Raw genomic sequence first — 15,610 nt, 5'->3', positions numbered from 1 at the left:
TGGCCATGTGGCTCACTCCCTTTCTTACTATTAGACTGCTCAAATGATACCTGGTCGATGAGCTCTTCCCTCAGTACTTTAAGAGAGCCTATCTCTGTACCTGATGTTCTCATCCCAATCACCTACTTTATTTTTCACCCTATTACATAGTCATACATACTATAATTTGGTGGTTTATTTATTGTTTGGCTGTCTGAACTAAGAGCTCAATATGTGAGGGATTTTGGTCTGCTTTACTTCCTTCAGTATTTCCAGTAATTAGAACAGAACCTAGCACTAAATTTGTGTTTAATAGATATTCATGGAATAGAGGAATGCAGACGGGAGCTCAGAATCTGGTGGCAAGGTTGATGGCGGAGTGGGCCCATTTATCTGTGTAAGGTACAGAGACCTGGGACACCCTGCCCTCAATAGGGAATCCTGGGAGGGAAATTTTCGAGAGAGGCAAGCCTGACCTGGATCTTCAAAGTATTAATATCCTTCCTGACAAGATCTGAAACTGCAGAATGGTGACGGTACTAGCCAGCTCTGTACAGTAAAGGAGATTGGGAGAGCACAATGGGTTCTAGAAACTGGACCTGTAGCTCTCCTGAGGGACTACCTCTCAGGCAGTAGAGGCAGCATTGCCAAGCATCTCTCCAACACTGGAAAGAAATTCTGGAAGGAGCTTCAGGTTTCTAAAGTTCCAAGGAAAATGGTCAGAGTTCTTCAGAAAGTAAAACATTCTAGAATCCCCATATGATATTCAAGGATGGGTCAGAGTGTGAAATAAAAAGACTTCCTCTCTATTTGTGAATGCTTCAACTTTTCAGAAAGGTGTTCCCTGGAAACCCCCAAAGTAAGTAGGTATTCTCTACAAAAAAATAATAATAATAATAATAAAAATCTGAACCACAGTTTTCAGAGGCTCCTAGGATTCTCCAGAATTCAGGTGAGTGAAGACATTAAAAGCTAAGGATAGGAAACATGTTGTTTTTCTACAGGGTGACAGGCAAGCATTCTGAACTCGTTTATTGCAGAGCTAAGCAAGAAGAATATGGGCCATATTTAGTAACTTGCCAACAAATCTTTAAAAAAAGTGATGAGACATTTCATTCAAAATAAAAATATCATCTCTTTAGCAGAAATGAACCATCAAGAAGAGGAAAATGAAAAAAAAAAATAGAAGAGGGTAGTGTCTTCAAACTATTCAAAAGAAGTAATCTGAGTATTTCTTTACCTCTTTCAACTCTGCTAGTTTACTCTTTGGAAGTTGTTTTGAAGATTTTGCAAAGATGTGTAAACATACAAATACCCTTGATTAAATAGTGGCTGTTCTCCACTTGGGACATTGAGTGAACTGTGCCCAGGACATAGAACAAAGGGCTTTAGCCATGGAAAAGTGGCACCATCCTTGTATGTAAACTGACCCTATGACACCCTCTAAGTTGCTTTCTCTTTTAATTCTTGCTACATATTTGTCAAATTTTACTGTCTGATTTCTGCTGAAACACTATAGAAACTGCATTCTTAAAGGCAGATGATGAGAATCTAAATGGTAAAGCTAGTAGCTTCTGATCAATCTTAGAATGATAATTTTCTTTGTAGCCTATTACCTCTTAAAAATCTCTGTTTTCTTTGGTTCTCCTGGTTCACAATACTGCATTCATAGCCCTCCTCCTGTATGTGACTGCTTCTGGGTGTGTTCACTTTCCTATCTGATAGCTACATGCCAGTGCTTCCCAGGAGGACATACCTTGAGTTCCTATTTCTCATGATATCAAGACTGTATTTCATGGCCTATTAACCTGTGACTCCTCTGCATGAGACTCTCTGGCCCCAGGTACCAACATGGCTGCCTCTAGATTGTTGAGATCTGGCTCAATTCCCACAGCTCCAGAAAGACATACCCAACCACCCAATCTAAGAAGTACCGCCTTGTCACATCAACCAATATTTATCACATGACTCTTCTTATATATCTCTGAGTTACTTTTCCTTGTCTAATACTGTTTTATTTATCTGTCCCTTTGTTAACTGTCTTTCCACTAGGTTTCAGGAGCATTGTCTCTGTGGCTAATTGAGATACAACCTGAGCGATCAGCCCAGTGCTCAGCATACAAGAAGCACTGAATTACTACTTGTTGAATAAGTGAATGGATCTTATGTACTACAGTCATGTAAACTACAGTCTCCAGGTAGGTAATCTAAGAAACTTAGTTCAGCCCTTTTCTTCTAAGCTACTGATTGAATTTTCTAGCTGCTTTTCACATATCTCTAACTGCACAACCTGATAGAAGCTTCAGTTCAGCATAATAAACCATTTTCACGTCTATATCTGCCCTCTGCCTGACCTTCCATATTGGTGGTATTCACATTCTCACTCTCCTTCTATTCAGGCTCATCACTCTTCCTCTCCCTTTTGCCCACTCAAAAAATTCTACTGACCATAACTCTCCCACCTGTTCATTCCTGTCTCCTCTGTCTCTGTTAATTACCTTCTTAGTTTAGATTCGCATACATTATTATTTGAACTACTAGAATAGCTTCATCACTGAAAATTCTGTTCCCCTAATTGTAATTCACTTCACTTTATTGAATCCTACCTTTTACTCAGAGCATATTTAGAATGTCATCTTTCTAATAAATGTTTTTCAAAATGTTTCTGTCTGGAAAAATTTCCTTGACTCTTCATGGTTTTTGGTACTTACGTCATGACCCATCAGCATTTATCTTGTTTATAAGTAGGGTATCCTTTACCCTAAATGCTTAAAACCAGAAGTGTTTTAGATTTCCAATGGTTGGGGGGTTTGGAATAGTCACATATACATAATGCAAAGTCTTGGGTTGGAGACCCAAGTCAAAACATGAAATTCATTTGTGTTTCTTACACATCTTAAATACCTAGTCCAAAGGTAATTTTATACAATATGTGAAATATGGCTGTGTTTTGACTGCAACCTGGAATCATGTGGAATTTTCCACATATGGCATCATGTCAGCACTGAAAAGTTTTGAATTTTAGAAAATTTCAGATTTTAAGATATCTGATTATAGATACTCAACCTGTGCTTCTGTTTCTACCAACGTAATTAATAAGCTTCTTAAAATCTCTCTCTGTGTGTGTGTGTGTGTGTGTGTGTGTGTGTGTGTGTGTGTGTTGCCTTTTTATTTACCTGGATGGGGCTGGACTGAAGGGCTCTTATTCACCTTTGTATGCCTCAAATAGTGATTGACAAAAATCAAGCAAAACAACATCTAAGGAACCCGACAGTACCTTTGGATCTTACTCACCTGCTCTTGTTGCTGCTTAGCCAGCTCCATTTGCTGGCGCTGTTTCTCAATCTGAGATGCAGCCAGTTTCTTCTGCTCATCGTGGGCAGCCAACAGCTGCTCTCGCAGACTTGTCAGCTGATTGATCATACCCATGAGCTGCCTCTCTTTCTCAGCTAGGCTTTCTGGAGTCCCTGAAAATAACATGGTAACAAAACAGACAAGAGTAATGAGAAGAGTGATCTTTCAATGACAATGAAGGTCGTATAAGGACCTAATTGAAGTATAAGGTTCGATCCTCATCTATATGAAAACATATGCTTACCTTTTTTTTTTAGATTTTTCCCTCATTCATTAAATGTGATGGCTATTTCCCTTTTACTTAACATTAGAATGAACAAATATTTTAAAATCTTGACCACCATGATCTATTGATTTTTTGTTTTTACTCTACAAATAAATTAATTTTTTTTTTTGGCTGAGCATCTACTACTTTTAGTGTTCTATGCTGTTCTGTAGGAAATAAAAGATGTCTAAAATAGTTTTTGACCCTAGTGTTTCGATTACTCAAAGACATGAAAAATTAATGGCTTAATTTTTAAGAGATCAAAGCATTATTATCAGTGATAGGATTCTCCTTTCCTTTACAAAAGAATCCTGAAGATTCAGAACTAAGAAATCCTTTTTGAAAAGAGCAGGAAATTTGGGGGTGTTGAGGTGCTTCCTGCCCAGTACTACAGCGGCACATGGTTAAGTGTGTGATAGACCCTGGCTGCCATCTCCAGGGAGGAAATATCTATTTGTACAATCAAGTTTTAGACAGTTTTACCATATACCCTCAGAGACTATCTTCGAGAATAGAATCCACTCAACAGAGCAAATATTCAAGTTTGTGGCTATCTTGAACAGTGAAATGTGGGAGGCAAATTCACATCACATTATGGTTACCTAAGATTAGACATGGATCTAAGATTTGGAAAAGACATGAAATCACTTGAAAGAAATGGTATGCTCAAGATATTAAAAACATGCCAGTCAGTTAAATTACTTCTTTGTTACACTGGAAATGCATGCTATTCCCCGAAATGGGGAAAAAAAAAAACACACCACTTTTAATTGTTCTTTCAAAACTCACAAGATAGACAAGACCCCTAAGGTAAAATACTTGCACTAGAAGGGAACACAGTTTTAATTACAATATTCACTTCAAACCTAAGGCAGTAAGCATTATGCATTTGCCACCTCTGTATGTAATTATATGGAAGGATCTCTTACAACTCAGTCACCACTCCCTACCCAACTGCATTTCACTTCACCAATTTAGGATGAAAAATCATGTGCTTTTTGGGGAAGTAGTAGCTATAGTTAGTGGCTTATAAATATCATGTGCCCAACTGAGATGGAAATAAAGTTTCTAAAAAATGCCATTAATATACTTCTAATGAATGAATATCCTGAAAGAATGTCTGTGTGAAAATAAAGCAAGAACCATTTTTTTTGTATTCAATTTCTTATTATCCATATCTAGCCTTATTTAGGGCATGTGACCAAAAAAAAAATGTTGCTAATAATTTATCATACCTCAGTTTTTTGGAACCTTCCAGAAAAGAAGAACGTTTAAGATAACAACTACATAAATATTGCATACTAATATTAAATAATCTCAATATATCCAGGGAAGATTTCCTTAATGAAAATATTGATATAATAACAGATTACCAACTTCCTACATTGTTAAGAGAAAAGTGAGGTACTGTCATGTTTCAAGGAAGAGTGACATACATCACATCTGGGAATGATCATAAACTTTAAAGGATAATTCCACCTTCTAGATATCTTTAGAAATGAAGTCCAAAAAAAGTATAAGAAATGTAGAGAAATATTAATAAGTGTTTTAAATGAAATACTAAAAACAATCTAAATGTCAAAATGGGAATAAACAAATAATCATGAGGTGCATATATTCTGCAGCCATGGAAGTTATTTGAGAACTATTTTTAACGACATGGGATCTTATTCACAATATAAATCTAGGTGAAAAAGTTAGATAGAAACAAAACATTTTGTAAGGATATCTGAATGCATGCATCCATCTATGTAAAAGGGGGGAAAAAACTAAAAATAAATTTACCTACATATTAATAGTGACTATTTCTAGTTGCTGGGATTATAAGTCATCTTAATTATTTTCTTCTTATTTTTATATTTATAATTTTTCTACAATGAATATTATTACCATCATTACTTATATTAAAAAATATAGGTCATTGAAACATGTAGCAATATAACTTAGAAGCTCAACAATGCATAATTCCACTTAACCCCAAAATATAAAAAAATATTTATGTGGTGGTAAGTATTAACAAATATCACTTTGGCATTCAGCATATAGAAGATTGACAAAATTCTGCTGTCTTCATTTAGCTATGTAGACAAATTTTATTTTAAATTTAAAACAAATTGCCCATATTTAATTCAATCTTATTGAACAATTATTCTACCACTTTACCTCATGTTTCCCCATTGCTGGAGATGATACCCAAGGCCTTGTGAATGTGAGGTAATGGCTCTACCATTGACTTATATCTCCAAGACCTAGCTGTATCTTGGAGCCTCCTCACATGACTTTTTCTGGCCTTGAACTAACTAAAATACTTCAACTCCTAAACTGTGTATTGCAACAATTCTTAAAAAGCATACTCTGTACTTTTAAACTACTTTGAGTCTTAAAAATGTATTAGTGTCAATGAAATTATCAGGTATATACCAAACCTTATTTTGTCTCCCACCTGTAGTAACCATTGTCTTTTTACAGAATAAATTATCTCTGAGTGTGTATCTCAGCCTCATCATTATAATATGTATTAAAGTAGAACTCACCATTATCCTTTAATTTTAAAGCACTGTTACCCATTCAACATTCTCAGCAAATGTTGTTAATATCACCCTCACTTCTCAACTACAAATACATGTCCATAATACCAATAAATTTCACATTAATTTTCCCTCAGTGTATTTTCCTTTAATTTTATGAATAATCAATAATCAATCAATAATTATAAAGTTGTATCATAAAAAATCTCCTCCAAAAAACTGTCCCTTCAAAAGTAACCACTATTATTTTTTTCTTGTGTAACCTATTCTTGTTAGTACAGATTTAAGCATACACCAGAATATTCAAATAATAGCTTGTCAAGGCTCCTATAAGAAGGATACAAAGACTGGGTGGGTTAAATAATAGAAATTTATTGTCCATAGTCTGGAGGCTACCAAGCCCAAGAAAAGGTTTTCGGCAGAGACCGCTGCTCCTGAGTACCATGAGGGAACAATGTATTCTAGGCTTTTCTCTCTAGCTTGTAAAGGGCCATCTTTTCCATGTCTTTACATCAAGACTCTCCATATACATCCATGTCCAAATTTATTCCTCTGTTAAAGAGGTGCTGTCATCTTGGATTAGGGTCCCCAATAGTGACATCATTATAATTGAACCAAGGCTATTAAGATCTTTCTCCAAATATATTCACATTCTAAGGTTCTAGATATTATTGCTTGAGCATATGAATTTAGGCGAAGGGGAAGGCTCATAATTCAAAGTATAAAAATTTCTTTGACATAATGATAAATATTGCTATACAGTATTTGGGAAATTCTTGTTCTAGCCTCTCTTACCCATCTCCACAGCCATTCTTTTTCTCTGAAATTATTATAATAAACTTTTAATCATACTTCCTGCCATCAATAACTACTCCCTTGGTAAGCATATCCTTGAAAATGGTACAAAAATTATCTGCTGAGAAAAGCAATCTAGTTATGTCTCTTCCCTGTTTATAAAAACTTGTTCTTGTCTATCACTGGCTACAGAATAAAATGAAACTTATTCTTGAGAATGAGTAAAGTACTTCAAAACATCACTCAACCTTCCTACTCTTGTGTAACCCCATTTCTAGACAGACTAAAATTTCACATTACCCCCCCACACACAACATATAGGAAGCCCCTATAAATGCCACTTTTTAGAAAGAAGTGCCTTGCAGAGGCACTCCTCCCTAAATATTTATTATTCAAGTTCCAAGTCATGTATCCTGCTTTTCACGTTTTTTTTTTCCTGATTTCTACTGATAACAGCTGCTCCGCTCCCTTCTTTGGAAATCCACATAGTATGTATCTTTATTATAGCACTTAATCATTGCATGGTATTATCTCATTTTTACTTTCTTTTCTCTCAACGTGAGGAGAGAGAGCTATGAAAGCATCAATTGTAAATTATTGACTTTTATATCCTCATTACTTGCTACAGGTAAAGGCAAATAGTGTATGTCCAACAAAACAAATCATCTAACACTGTTTAATGAATTACATAAAGAAAAAAGACCCTTCCCTTTCCACCGCTCTCATGTTTAGGCATGCCATATAGCTAAGGTGAAAGGGGAGATGTTTTATCTTATGTGAACTACATAGGGATTCTCATTTTGGCTTAAGGAAGCTGAATCAAGGAACTGAAGCTTTTACAAAAGAAATCTCCATTAAAAAAAATACCAAACTAAGGTGAAGGAATTAACCTGTTGGCTTATTTTTAAATTGTCATGTTCTTCATAACAATCTACAAGTGCATAGAGAGGGCTCAATGAAAAGCCTGAGAAAAATAAAGAAACTATCTTAGTCACAAAACATTCAAGGTTTTTTAAAAACCAAAAAGCAAATTAACTAGATCCAGAGAAAATCTTGTAGGCTTCAAAAACAAAAATATAAGTTAATGTTTATTCACCTAAATTCATATTTTGTAGAAGTGTGTTACACCGTGGATCCATGACCATGTTTGTATGAACGAGTTCCTTCTGACTTAGCCAGTTCTGGTATGCAGACAATCATATAGGTTTGGCTAACCCCATCTGACTCAGCTCCAGTGTGAGTTCATTATGTGTGTTTCACTGATAGCTATTTTTGTTTTAGATATTTGTGTTCTCGTGTATTTGAATCTACGCTAGTATTCCTTCAATTCCATTAGAATGAATATGTATTGGAAAGAAAAAAGAATGCTCCATTTCTTCTTCATGCCTAATGAGTAAGGCATGTCAATAATTCATTGTTTTGTAGAGTCCACAGAAGCAGAGAAGGTTCCTTAATATAATGGGATAGAGACCACGAAAGAAGAGAATCAACTTTTATCACCTAACTCACTGACGGAGATCCTCATCTATGTATTGCATAGCCAGAATCAAGGTGTTCCCCTTCATGCTTTTGCCTGCCTCGTCTCCCACATGTAATTAATTGGAAGCCTGTGAACCCTAGAGCCTAGTACAAATCAGCCCATGTATTTTCATTTACCCTGCCACATCTTATTCCAGTTTACCCTCATCTCTGGCCTTGCTTACTGCTTTGGTCTTCTAAGTATTCTACCAGTTTCCACTTCTTCTGTACTAAAACCTATTCTCCAAGAGAATATTCAGGGTGATCTGCTTAGAATGTGAATCAAATCATGTCACAGTCCTGTAAACACACACACACACACACCCACACACACACTCACACACACACACACATCTTTATACTGCACATGGAATAAAATCCAAGCTCCTTTTCCTACAAAGACTTGAATGAGGTGGCCCTTGTCATCAACTTCTCCCATTATCTCTTTTGCCAGAACACTTCTTTGAGTTCTTCTATACCAAAACGTAAAATCGCTCCCAACATAGTGCCTTAGCATGTCCACTATTTCCTTCCCCCAGAAAACTCTTCCCCTAGATTAGGGCTGCTCAACTTCAGCACTGTTGATATTTTGCACCAGGCAATTGCTTCTTTGGGGAGCAGACTTTTGTAGTATATCTGTCCTCCACTCACTAGATTCAGGTAGGATCCCTGCCCTGAGTTACATTGCCCACAAGTATCCCCAGACATGGACAAATTCATTTGGTGGAGGAAAGTCATACTCAGTTAAGAACTACAGTTATTTAGTGCTTAAAAATAAGAATGTGTTCTGAGAAACATGCCCTTAGGTACTTCTGTTTCTGTGGCAACATCAGATTGTATTTACACAGACTAAGATGGCTACAGTGTCACTAGGTGGTCTAGTCATCTAGGACCACCATAGCATACGCAGCGCATAGCTGACCAAAACATTGCTATGCAGTACAGGACATACTTCAGTGACGGGCTTTTTCTAACTCTCGGCATGCACGCAGTACTGCTGTCATGTGCCTCACACTAATCTAAGGGGGTGGGGGTACTACAAGTGCAAGACTAAAAAGAAGGCCTGCCCTCAGGAGTTTAATTTAAATAGAAGTGAGATAAATACACAAATACACTCAAGATCCATCTAGAATAGTAACTTAAAGACCAGCTCCTCAGGAGACCTTCCCTGAACACTGACAATATAAAAGCCACCCTGCCTTACTGTCTATCACCTCACCCCACTTCTCTACTGCTCATACCAATTTCCCCCCTCCCTCCTTTTCTTACTGGTGATTGAATCCAGGCTCTGACACATTCTAGGCAAGGACTCTCCTACTGAGCTGTATCCCAGCCTTTCTTTTGTAATTACTTATGTTTTTGAGAAAGGGTCTCACTATGTTGCCCAGGCTGGCCTGGAACTTGTGATCATTCCACTTCAGTCTCCCAGTTGATGGCATTTTAGGCATGCACCACCACACTCAGGTTGATACATTTTTTGACTGTTATCTCCTTATGGAGTATAAGCTCTAAGATAACAGGATGTTAATTAGCCTTGTGTAAGGCTGTGTGTATCATCAGCATCCAAGGAATAATGCCCAGCACATCATGGATAACTGATGACTGTTTCTTGAATGAATAAAAAAACTTAAGACTAAATAAAAATCCTTGATTAACTAATACTGACTGCATAAACTACTGATTGCATAATTCTATTTATAAGGATAAACTTTAACAGGATAAACTTTCACTTATCCTTAAGTTAGGAATGATCTCAAATACAACAAAATAATTTAAAAATACATGACAGTTCCTGAATATTGTTGAATTTAACTCAAATGAAATTTATATTTATATATAAATGTAAAAATTGAAACTAAATCATTAAATTAAAAAAAAAATTGTGAGTATTGTTCAAATCAAGAAGAGATAAAAATAAACTCATTCAAGAATGAAAGATGCCCTAGAATTTTAGGGCTAGTAATAAGTTGCAGATTATTTTCTTCCTTTAAAAAATTAACAAAAATTTAATAGTTTCAAAGCAATAGTCTTTGCCAGATTTTTTAAGAATGTTATTGTTGGTGTTTCTTAGTCTATTAGTGTTACAATTTAGACAGGACATTTCCTTGGTTTAATTTTTTTATGGAAATTTTGCTTTCAATTGGTTTTCTACTTGAAGCATCTAAAAATAATTCATGGTGTTTCCTTTAAAAATTCTATGTGGTGCTGGGTGCATTGTTGCATGCCTGTAATCCCAGAAGCTTGGGTGGGGGGTGGGGGAAGCAGGAGGATCACAAGTTCAAAGTCAGCCCAGTAACTTAGTGAAGCCTTAGGTAACTTAGTGAGACCATGCTTCAAAATAAAAAATAAAAGGTCTGGGAATGTGGCTCAGTGGTTAAGTCCCTCTGGCTTCATCCCTGATACCAAAAAAAAAAAAAGAAAGAAAGAAAGAAAGAAAGAAAGAAAGAAAGAAAGAAAGAAAGAAAGAAAGAAAGAAAGAAAAAAGAAAATACTAGGAAAAAAATTCTGTATGGTGTAGTACCCTCAAGTATGTACAACATTTTTTATGTATCACTTAAAATATGAATTTGTTAGAAATTCATGCATGATGAAAGAGCTACTATTGACTATAAACTCTAGGAGGGCAGGGATCTTTCTGGTAACATGATATCTCCAGAGAGAGCTCATAGCAAGGCAGAACCACAGAAATTTAAGAAAATGAGAACATAATGAATAAAGACTTACTTAAATCACTCAACATCTACAACTAAAACTCCTTTCAGTGATATTCATTCATCAAAAGAGAAAAGGCAAGACGAGTGGGGTGGGAGAAAGGGAGAGAGAAGGGAAACTGTATGGAAATGGAAGGAGACCCTGATTGTTACACAAAATTACATATAAGAGTTTGTGAGGGAAAAGGGGAAAAAAAATTAAACAACAGCAGATGGGGTAGAGAGGGAAAATGAGAGGGAAGGGGAGGCGGGATAGTAGGGGACAGGAAAGGTAGCAGAATATAACAGTCATTAATATGGCATTATGTAAAAATGTGGATGTGTAATCAATGTGATTCTGCAACTTGTATTTGGGGTAAAAAATGGGAGTTCATAACCCACTTGAATCAAATGTATGGAAGATGATATGTCATGAGCTTTGTAATGTTTTGAACAACCAATAAAAAAAAAAAAGAAAAAAAAGAGAGAAAAGGCAGACTCTTCATCAAAAGGAATGAATGGAAATGACATTATTCCAATTTTTTAAAGGAGTATCTGTCATATAACTTGTAAACATGTAGAAATAAGTCCTCTTCATTAAGAAATAATTTTATCAAATTCTGATAAAATTTAGCCACATTCTTCATTGTAATATAGAAATCCCTCAGAAACTAGAATCAATTAAAATTAAATAAGGAATATTATATGCCTGACAATAATTAAATGATATCCTCTGCTAATACTTTAACTTTTTTTATTCAAAAGGTAACTTACCAGGACCTACTTATTATTTTTTATATTTATGTAAAATTTTGAACTCTTCAAAGCTCATACCTTTTTAAAATATTTATAATTTAAAAATATTGTTATGGTCTTTGCTTCAACATCCTAAAGGATGGGGGATATTGGTTTGTATTGAAATCCATCTACCTTAGAAAGCTTTTGATTTTAAGGGTGACTGCCATTCGAGTGAAGTAGAGCACCTGACAAGTAACTATGGTCTTTACCCTGAGGTCTCAGGCTGAATGTTTTGTTTCTGGAACAAGATGCATTTTTAATGTATTAAAAATCCATAGTGAGCAGGGCATAGTGGTGCAAACCTGTAACACCAGTGGCTTGGGAGGCTGAGGCAGGAGGACTGTGAGTTCAAAGCCAGCCTCAACAATGACAAGGCACTAATAAATAATAAAACAATTCAGTGAGATCCTGTCTCTAAATAAAATACAAAATAGGGCTGAGGATGTGGTTCAGTGTTGAGTGCCCCTGAGTTCGATTCCCAGTACCCTCCTCCCCCCTAAAAAAAAAAACCATAATGAAATCAAAGGTCATTCATGTTAGCTTTTTTAGAAACACGATTCTATCAAATATTTTATAGTGTTAAAAATTTTTACCTATTAATATAAATTGAAATTTTAAATATCTTTTCAAGAATATTCCATTAACTTATTACACTTAAAATATATTAAAAATACTTTTGAAAAATATCACATTTTGTTGTCTTTGGAATGTAGTCAATAACTATCATCTCAAAACAAGGAATTTTTCATTTGTCATTTATTCTCAAATATTAGCCAAAACTTTGGGCTAATAGTAAATTAGGTGGTCTACATGGGAAAGATCATTATGTAAATAGACTAATGACACAAAATACTATGTGTGAGGAGAGATCTGAGCACAAATATTCTGGGTGCAAATTCGAGGGGCACTCCATTCAGATTCAGTAAGTCTAACAGGGTTTTCAAGTTTTAAAGGATTTTAGAGTTCTCTGTCCAATTCTATTGGAGACTGATTGCCACACTCCACGTAAAAAAACTGGGCAGCCCCTCTGCTACAACTAAAGTGTGTGGTTTTGATCATCTGAGTCCAACTTTTTCATATCTAAAATCAGAATGACAATCACAAGAATTTTGTAAGGTAGATGTTTACAAAATGCCTATAGGAAGATGTTTATGAAGTGATAAGCAATAAATTGCAACTTTTCTTAAGTGATCAGATGAGGAAACAAATCAAAAGAAGTAAACTGAATTCCACAAGTACTTAGAAAAATCAGGGTCTCAGGATGAGAAATTCTTTTGGCTCCATATGCTTCTCAAGTAAATGTTAGCATAAAACAGAAAAAGGCTTTAGGTTAATGCATTATCCAATCATCTGGATCTTGTTTCAACAAGATTTGGAATCCATATCTACAACAACATAAATAATGTTTTCTATAATTATTTAAAGAATCTTGTACCTATCAAACTAATGAATATTCTTTAAGTGAATTAATGCATTTTTAAATGAAGGAAAAAATTAAGAGACTTTTTTTATACATAAAACCAAGATTAAATATGAGCTGAGAATTTCAAATCATGTTTAAAACATGCATTTTACAAAGTTTGTGAAATGTCCTCTTTGGTGGACCAGACATACAGATCAATCGAGATCCAGGGGCCAGTCCTCTCTTCCCATCAGTAGCTGTGTTTATGCACTGGTGTGAAGGTGATGGCATCCAGAGACAGAACAAATCATTGGTTTATAGAGAATGTAGTCACTTTTGGCTTTTATAGACATTGCCAAACTTATTTTAAAAACTTATATTTCGTGTGCCAGCAGTCTTTCTTTAGTTCTTATGAAGTTTTTACAAAAAGTGAAAACATTACTCATAAGCAACTACAGAGGAGCTATAAAACTGGCTTAGTGGATTAAAAACATAAACATTTACTTTATTTAGAAGTAAATGACTACATGTTATGTACCTTCCTTATGGTTGACTCTTATATTGAATAAATTCCAGATTCAACAGTACTCTCAGAAAATCATCAACATTTCTAACCCCTTTGTAAAACTCTGCAGATGCACATGTTTTAGGTTATTGTGCAAATATAACAGTCATAAGGTACTCTTAGCAATCCTTGTGATTCTTAAATAGTTATTGGATTTCTAAAGAATGAGTTTAAAACAACTTTGAAGATGATAAAAATCCGTACATATCAAAATGCTGAAATTTTACTTTCCAAGTTTCAACTCTACAAAACTCTAATGATCTCTTACTAGATTTTTTTTTTTAACCTGGGATCTGATTCCTAGTAAAAGCCTGCTTAATTTCAAATCATTTAATGTTGTTTAGACAGAATTTCCTCTTTCAAGGCAAACAGGGGATCTATATCTCTCTTTTATCTCAAAATTATACATGTCATCTGAGAGATTATTCTCTTTACATATTGAAGCACATGTCTTCAATTCATGAACTCTAAAGGCTGTAGCACTGCTGAATGGATTATTTCCTTGATCCATCATTGGTAGTTCTAGAGCTGTTTGGTATTTGCCTTAATGTCCCATCTTCCAGAAAGAACAAAATTATAGCTTTCAAAAAGAGCCAATTTTATTTTATTATCTCAAATACAGCTGGCATTTTCCTTAACATTAGACATAACACTTTGTGAGCCTAAATTAATGCAGTGTGACCAGGATCAGAAGGGTGTGCCAGGGATACTAAGGGGAAACAAGCTAGCCTCTTAAAAATTCTCCAAAGGAGGCAGGTAAGAATGGGATGTAGCCCTTTCTGCATGACCTGGTCAGAGATCCTCCAAACAATGCCCTACTTTACTTTATGAGGAGAGAAATAGAAGTCTGCATACAGATACTTGTGTTATAATTCTACAAATAAATATTAAGTCAGCAAAATACAAAATTTGCAATTGCTTTTTTTGAAAAACAAATGATCTTTTTAGATTAGTCTAAGTGCCATGGATCCCCAGACACCGTCCTCAGGTGAAGTGCCAATGCGGTGACCTTCAGTGTAATGGAATTTCATGCTAGCTGAAACTGTGTGGCAGCACTGGTTGCCAACTGGAGTGCAATCACTGTTTTCCCCCTTCTCAATAACTGTGAGACGATAAAAGGAATTTCTGCACCTTCCCCCGACCATTACTCAGTCCTTCTGCTACAGATAAGGGAGAAAGACTCTGTAAACCAGCCAGTTATACAACATAGCTGATTAGAAAAGAAGAAACAAATAATTCCTTAAGGCAGCTAATCAGTTTATAGCATATATTGACTGCTCACTGTTGGCAGAGCTGTTTTGTCAAACTGTTTTGTTCTGCAAAACTGGACCTCCTGTCTGTTTTGTGTGTTCGTTAGAGGATTGTTTCTAATGTAACTTTAAAACCTAACTGCACATTTCCAACGTACCAGAGCATAAAATGGCATCAGTTCGAAGGCAAAATTATCTAATGTGAAAAAAAAAAACTTTGTGATCTTAGAAGTTAGTGACCTTTATTAACGCTCATTGTTTCTTGAAAATGAGACTGACTTTAAAAGGGTATGACAGCTATTTTTTGACAGCTGAAACATCCAACTCAAATGCTATTTATTCCTCCTATTTTACAATGTTTATCATTTTTTTTTTTTACTTTTGAACACTACTAGTGAGAAATACAGTCCTAAACTTTTCCAAGCTGTGATTCTTATGAAAGTAATTATCCAAATGCAACTTACAA

At 35.3% G+C, this 15,610-nt stretch overlaps 1 protein-coding gene across 20 annotated transcripts in view; it reads right to left on the bottom strand.

The window, feature by feature from the left end:
* Sox5 (SRY-box transcription factor 5) overlaps window positions 1–15,610 on the bottom strand; it is a 955,314-nt gene that overhangs the window by 192,994 nt on the left and 746,710 nt on the right. For all 20 annotated transcript variants that reach the window (XM_078015084.1, XM_078015082.1, XM_078015079.1 and 17 more), the window contains one exon: window positions 3,274–3,446. In XM_078015084.1, coding sequence (XP_077871210.1) covers window positions 3,274–3,446 — 173 coding nt within the window. The remainder of the gene's footprint in view (window positions 1–3,273; window positions 3,447–15,610) is intronic.

The sequence above is a fragment of the Ictidomys tridecemlineatus genome, chromosome 6 (genome assembly GCF_052094955.1).
Source record: "Ictidomys tridecemlineatus isolate mIctTri1 chromosome 6, mIctTri1.hap1, whole genome shotgun sequence".
In the NCBI taxonomy this organism is placed as follows: Eukaryota; Metazoa; Chordata; class Mammalia; order Rodentia; family Sciuridae; genus Ictidomys; species Ictidomys tridecemlineatus.
The sequence above is the reverse complement of the archived record's forward strand: the minus strand, read 5'-3'. Positions and strand labels throughout refer to the sequence as shown.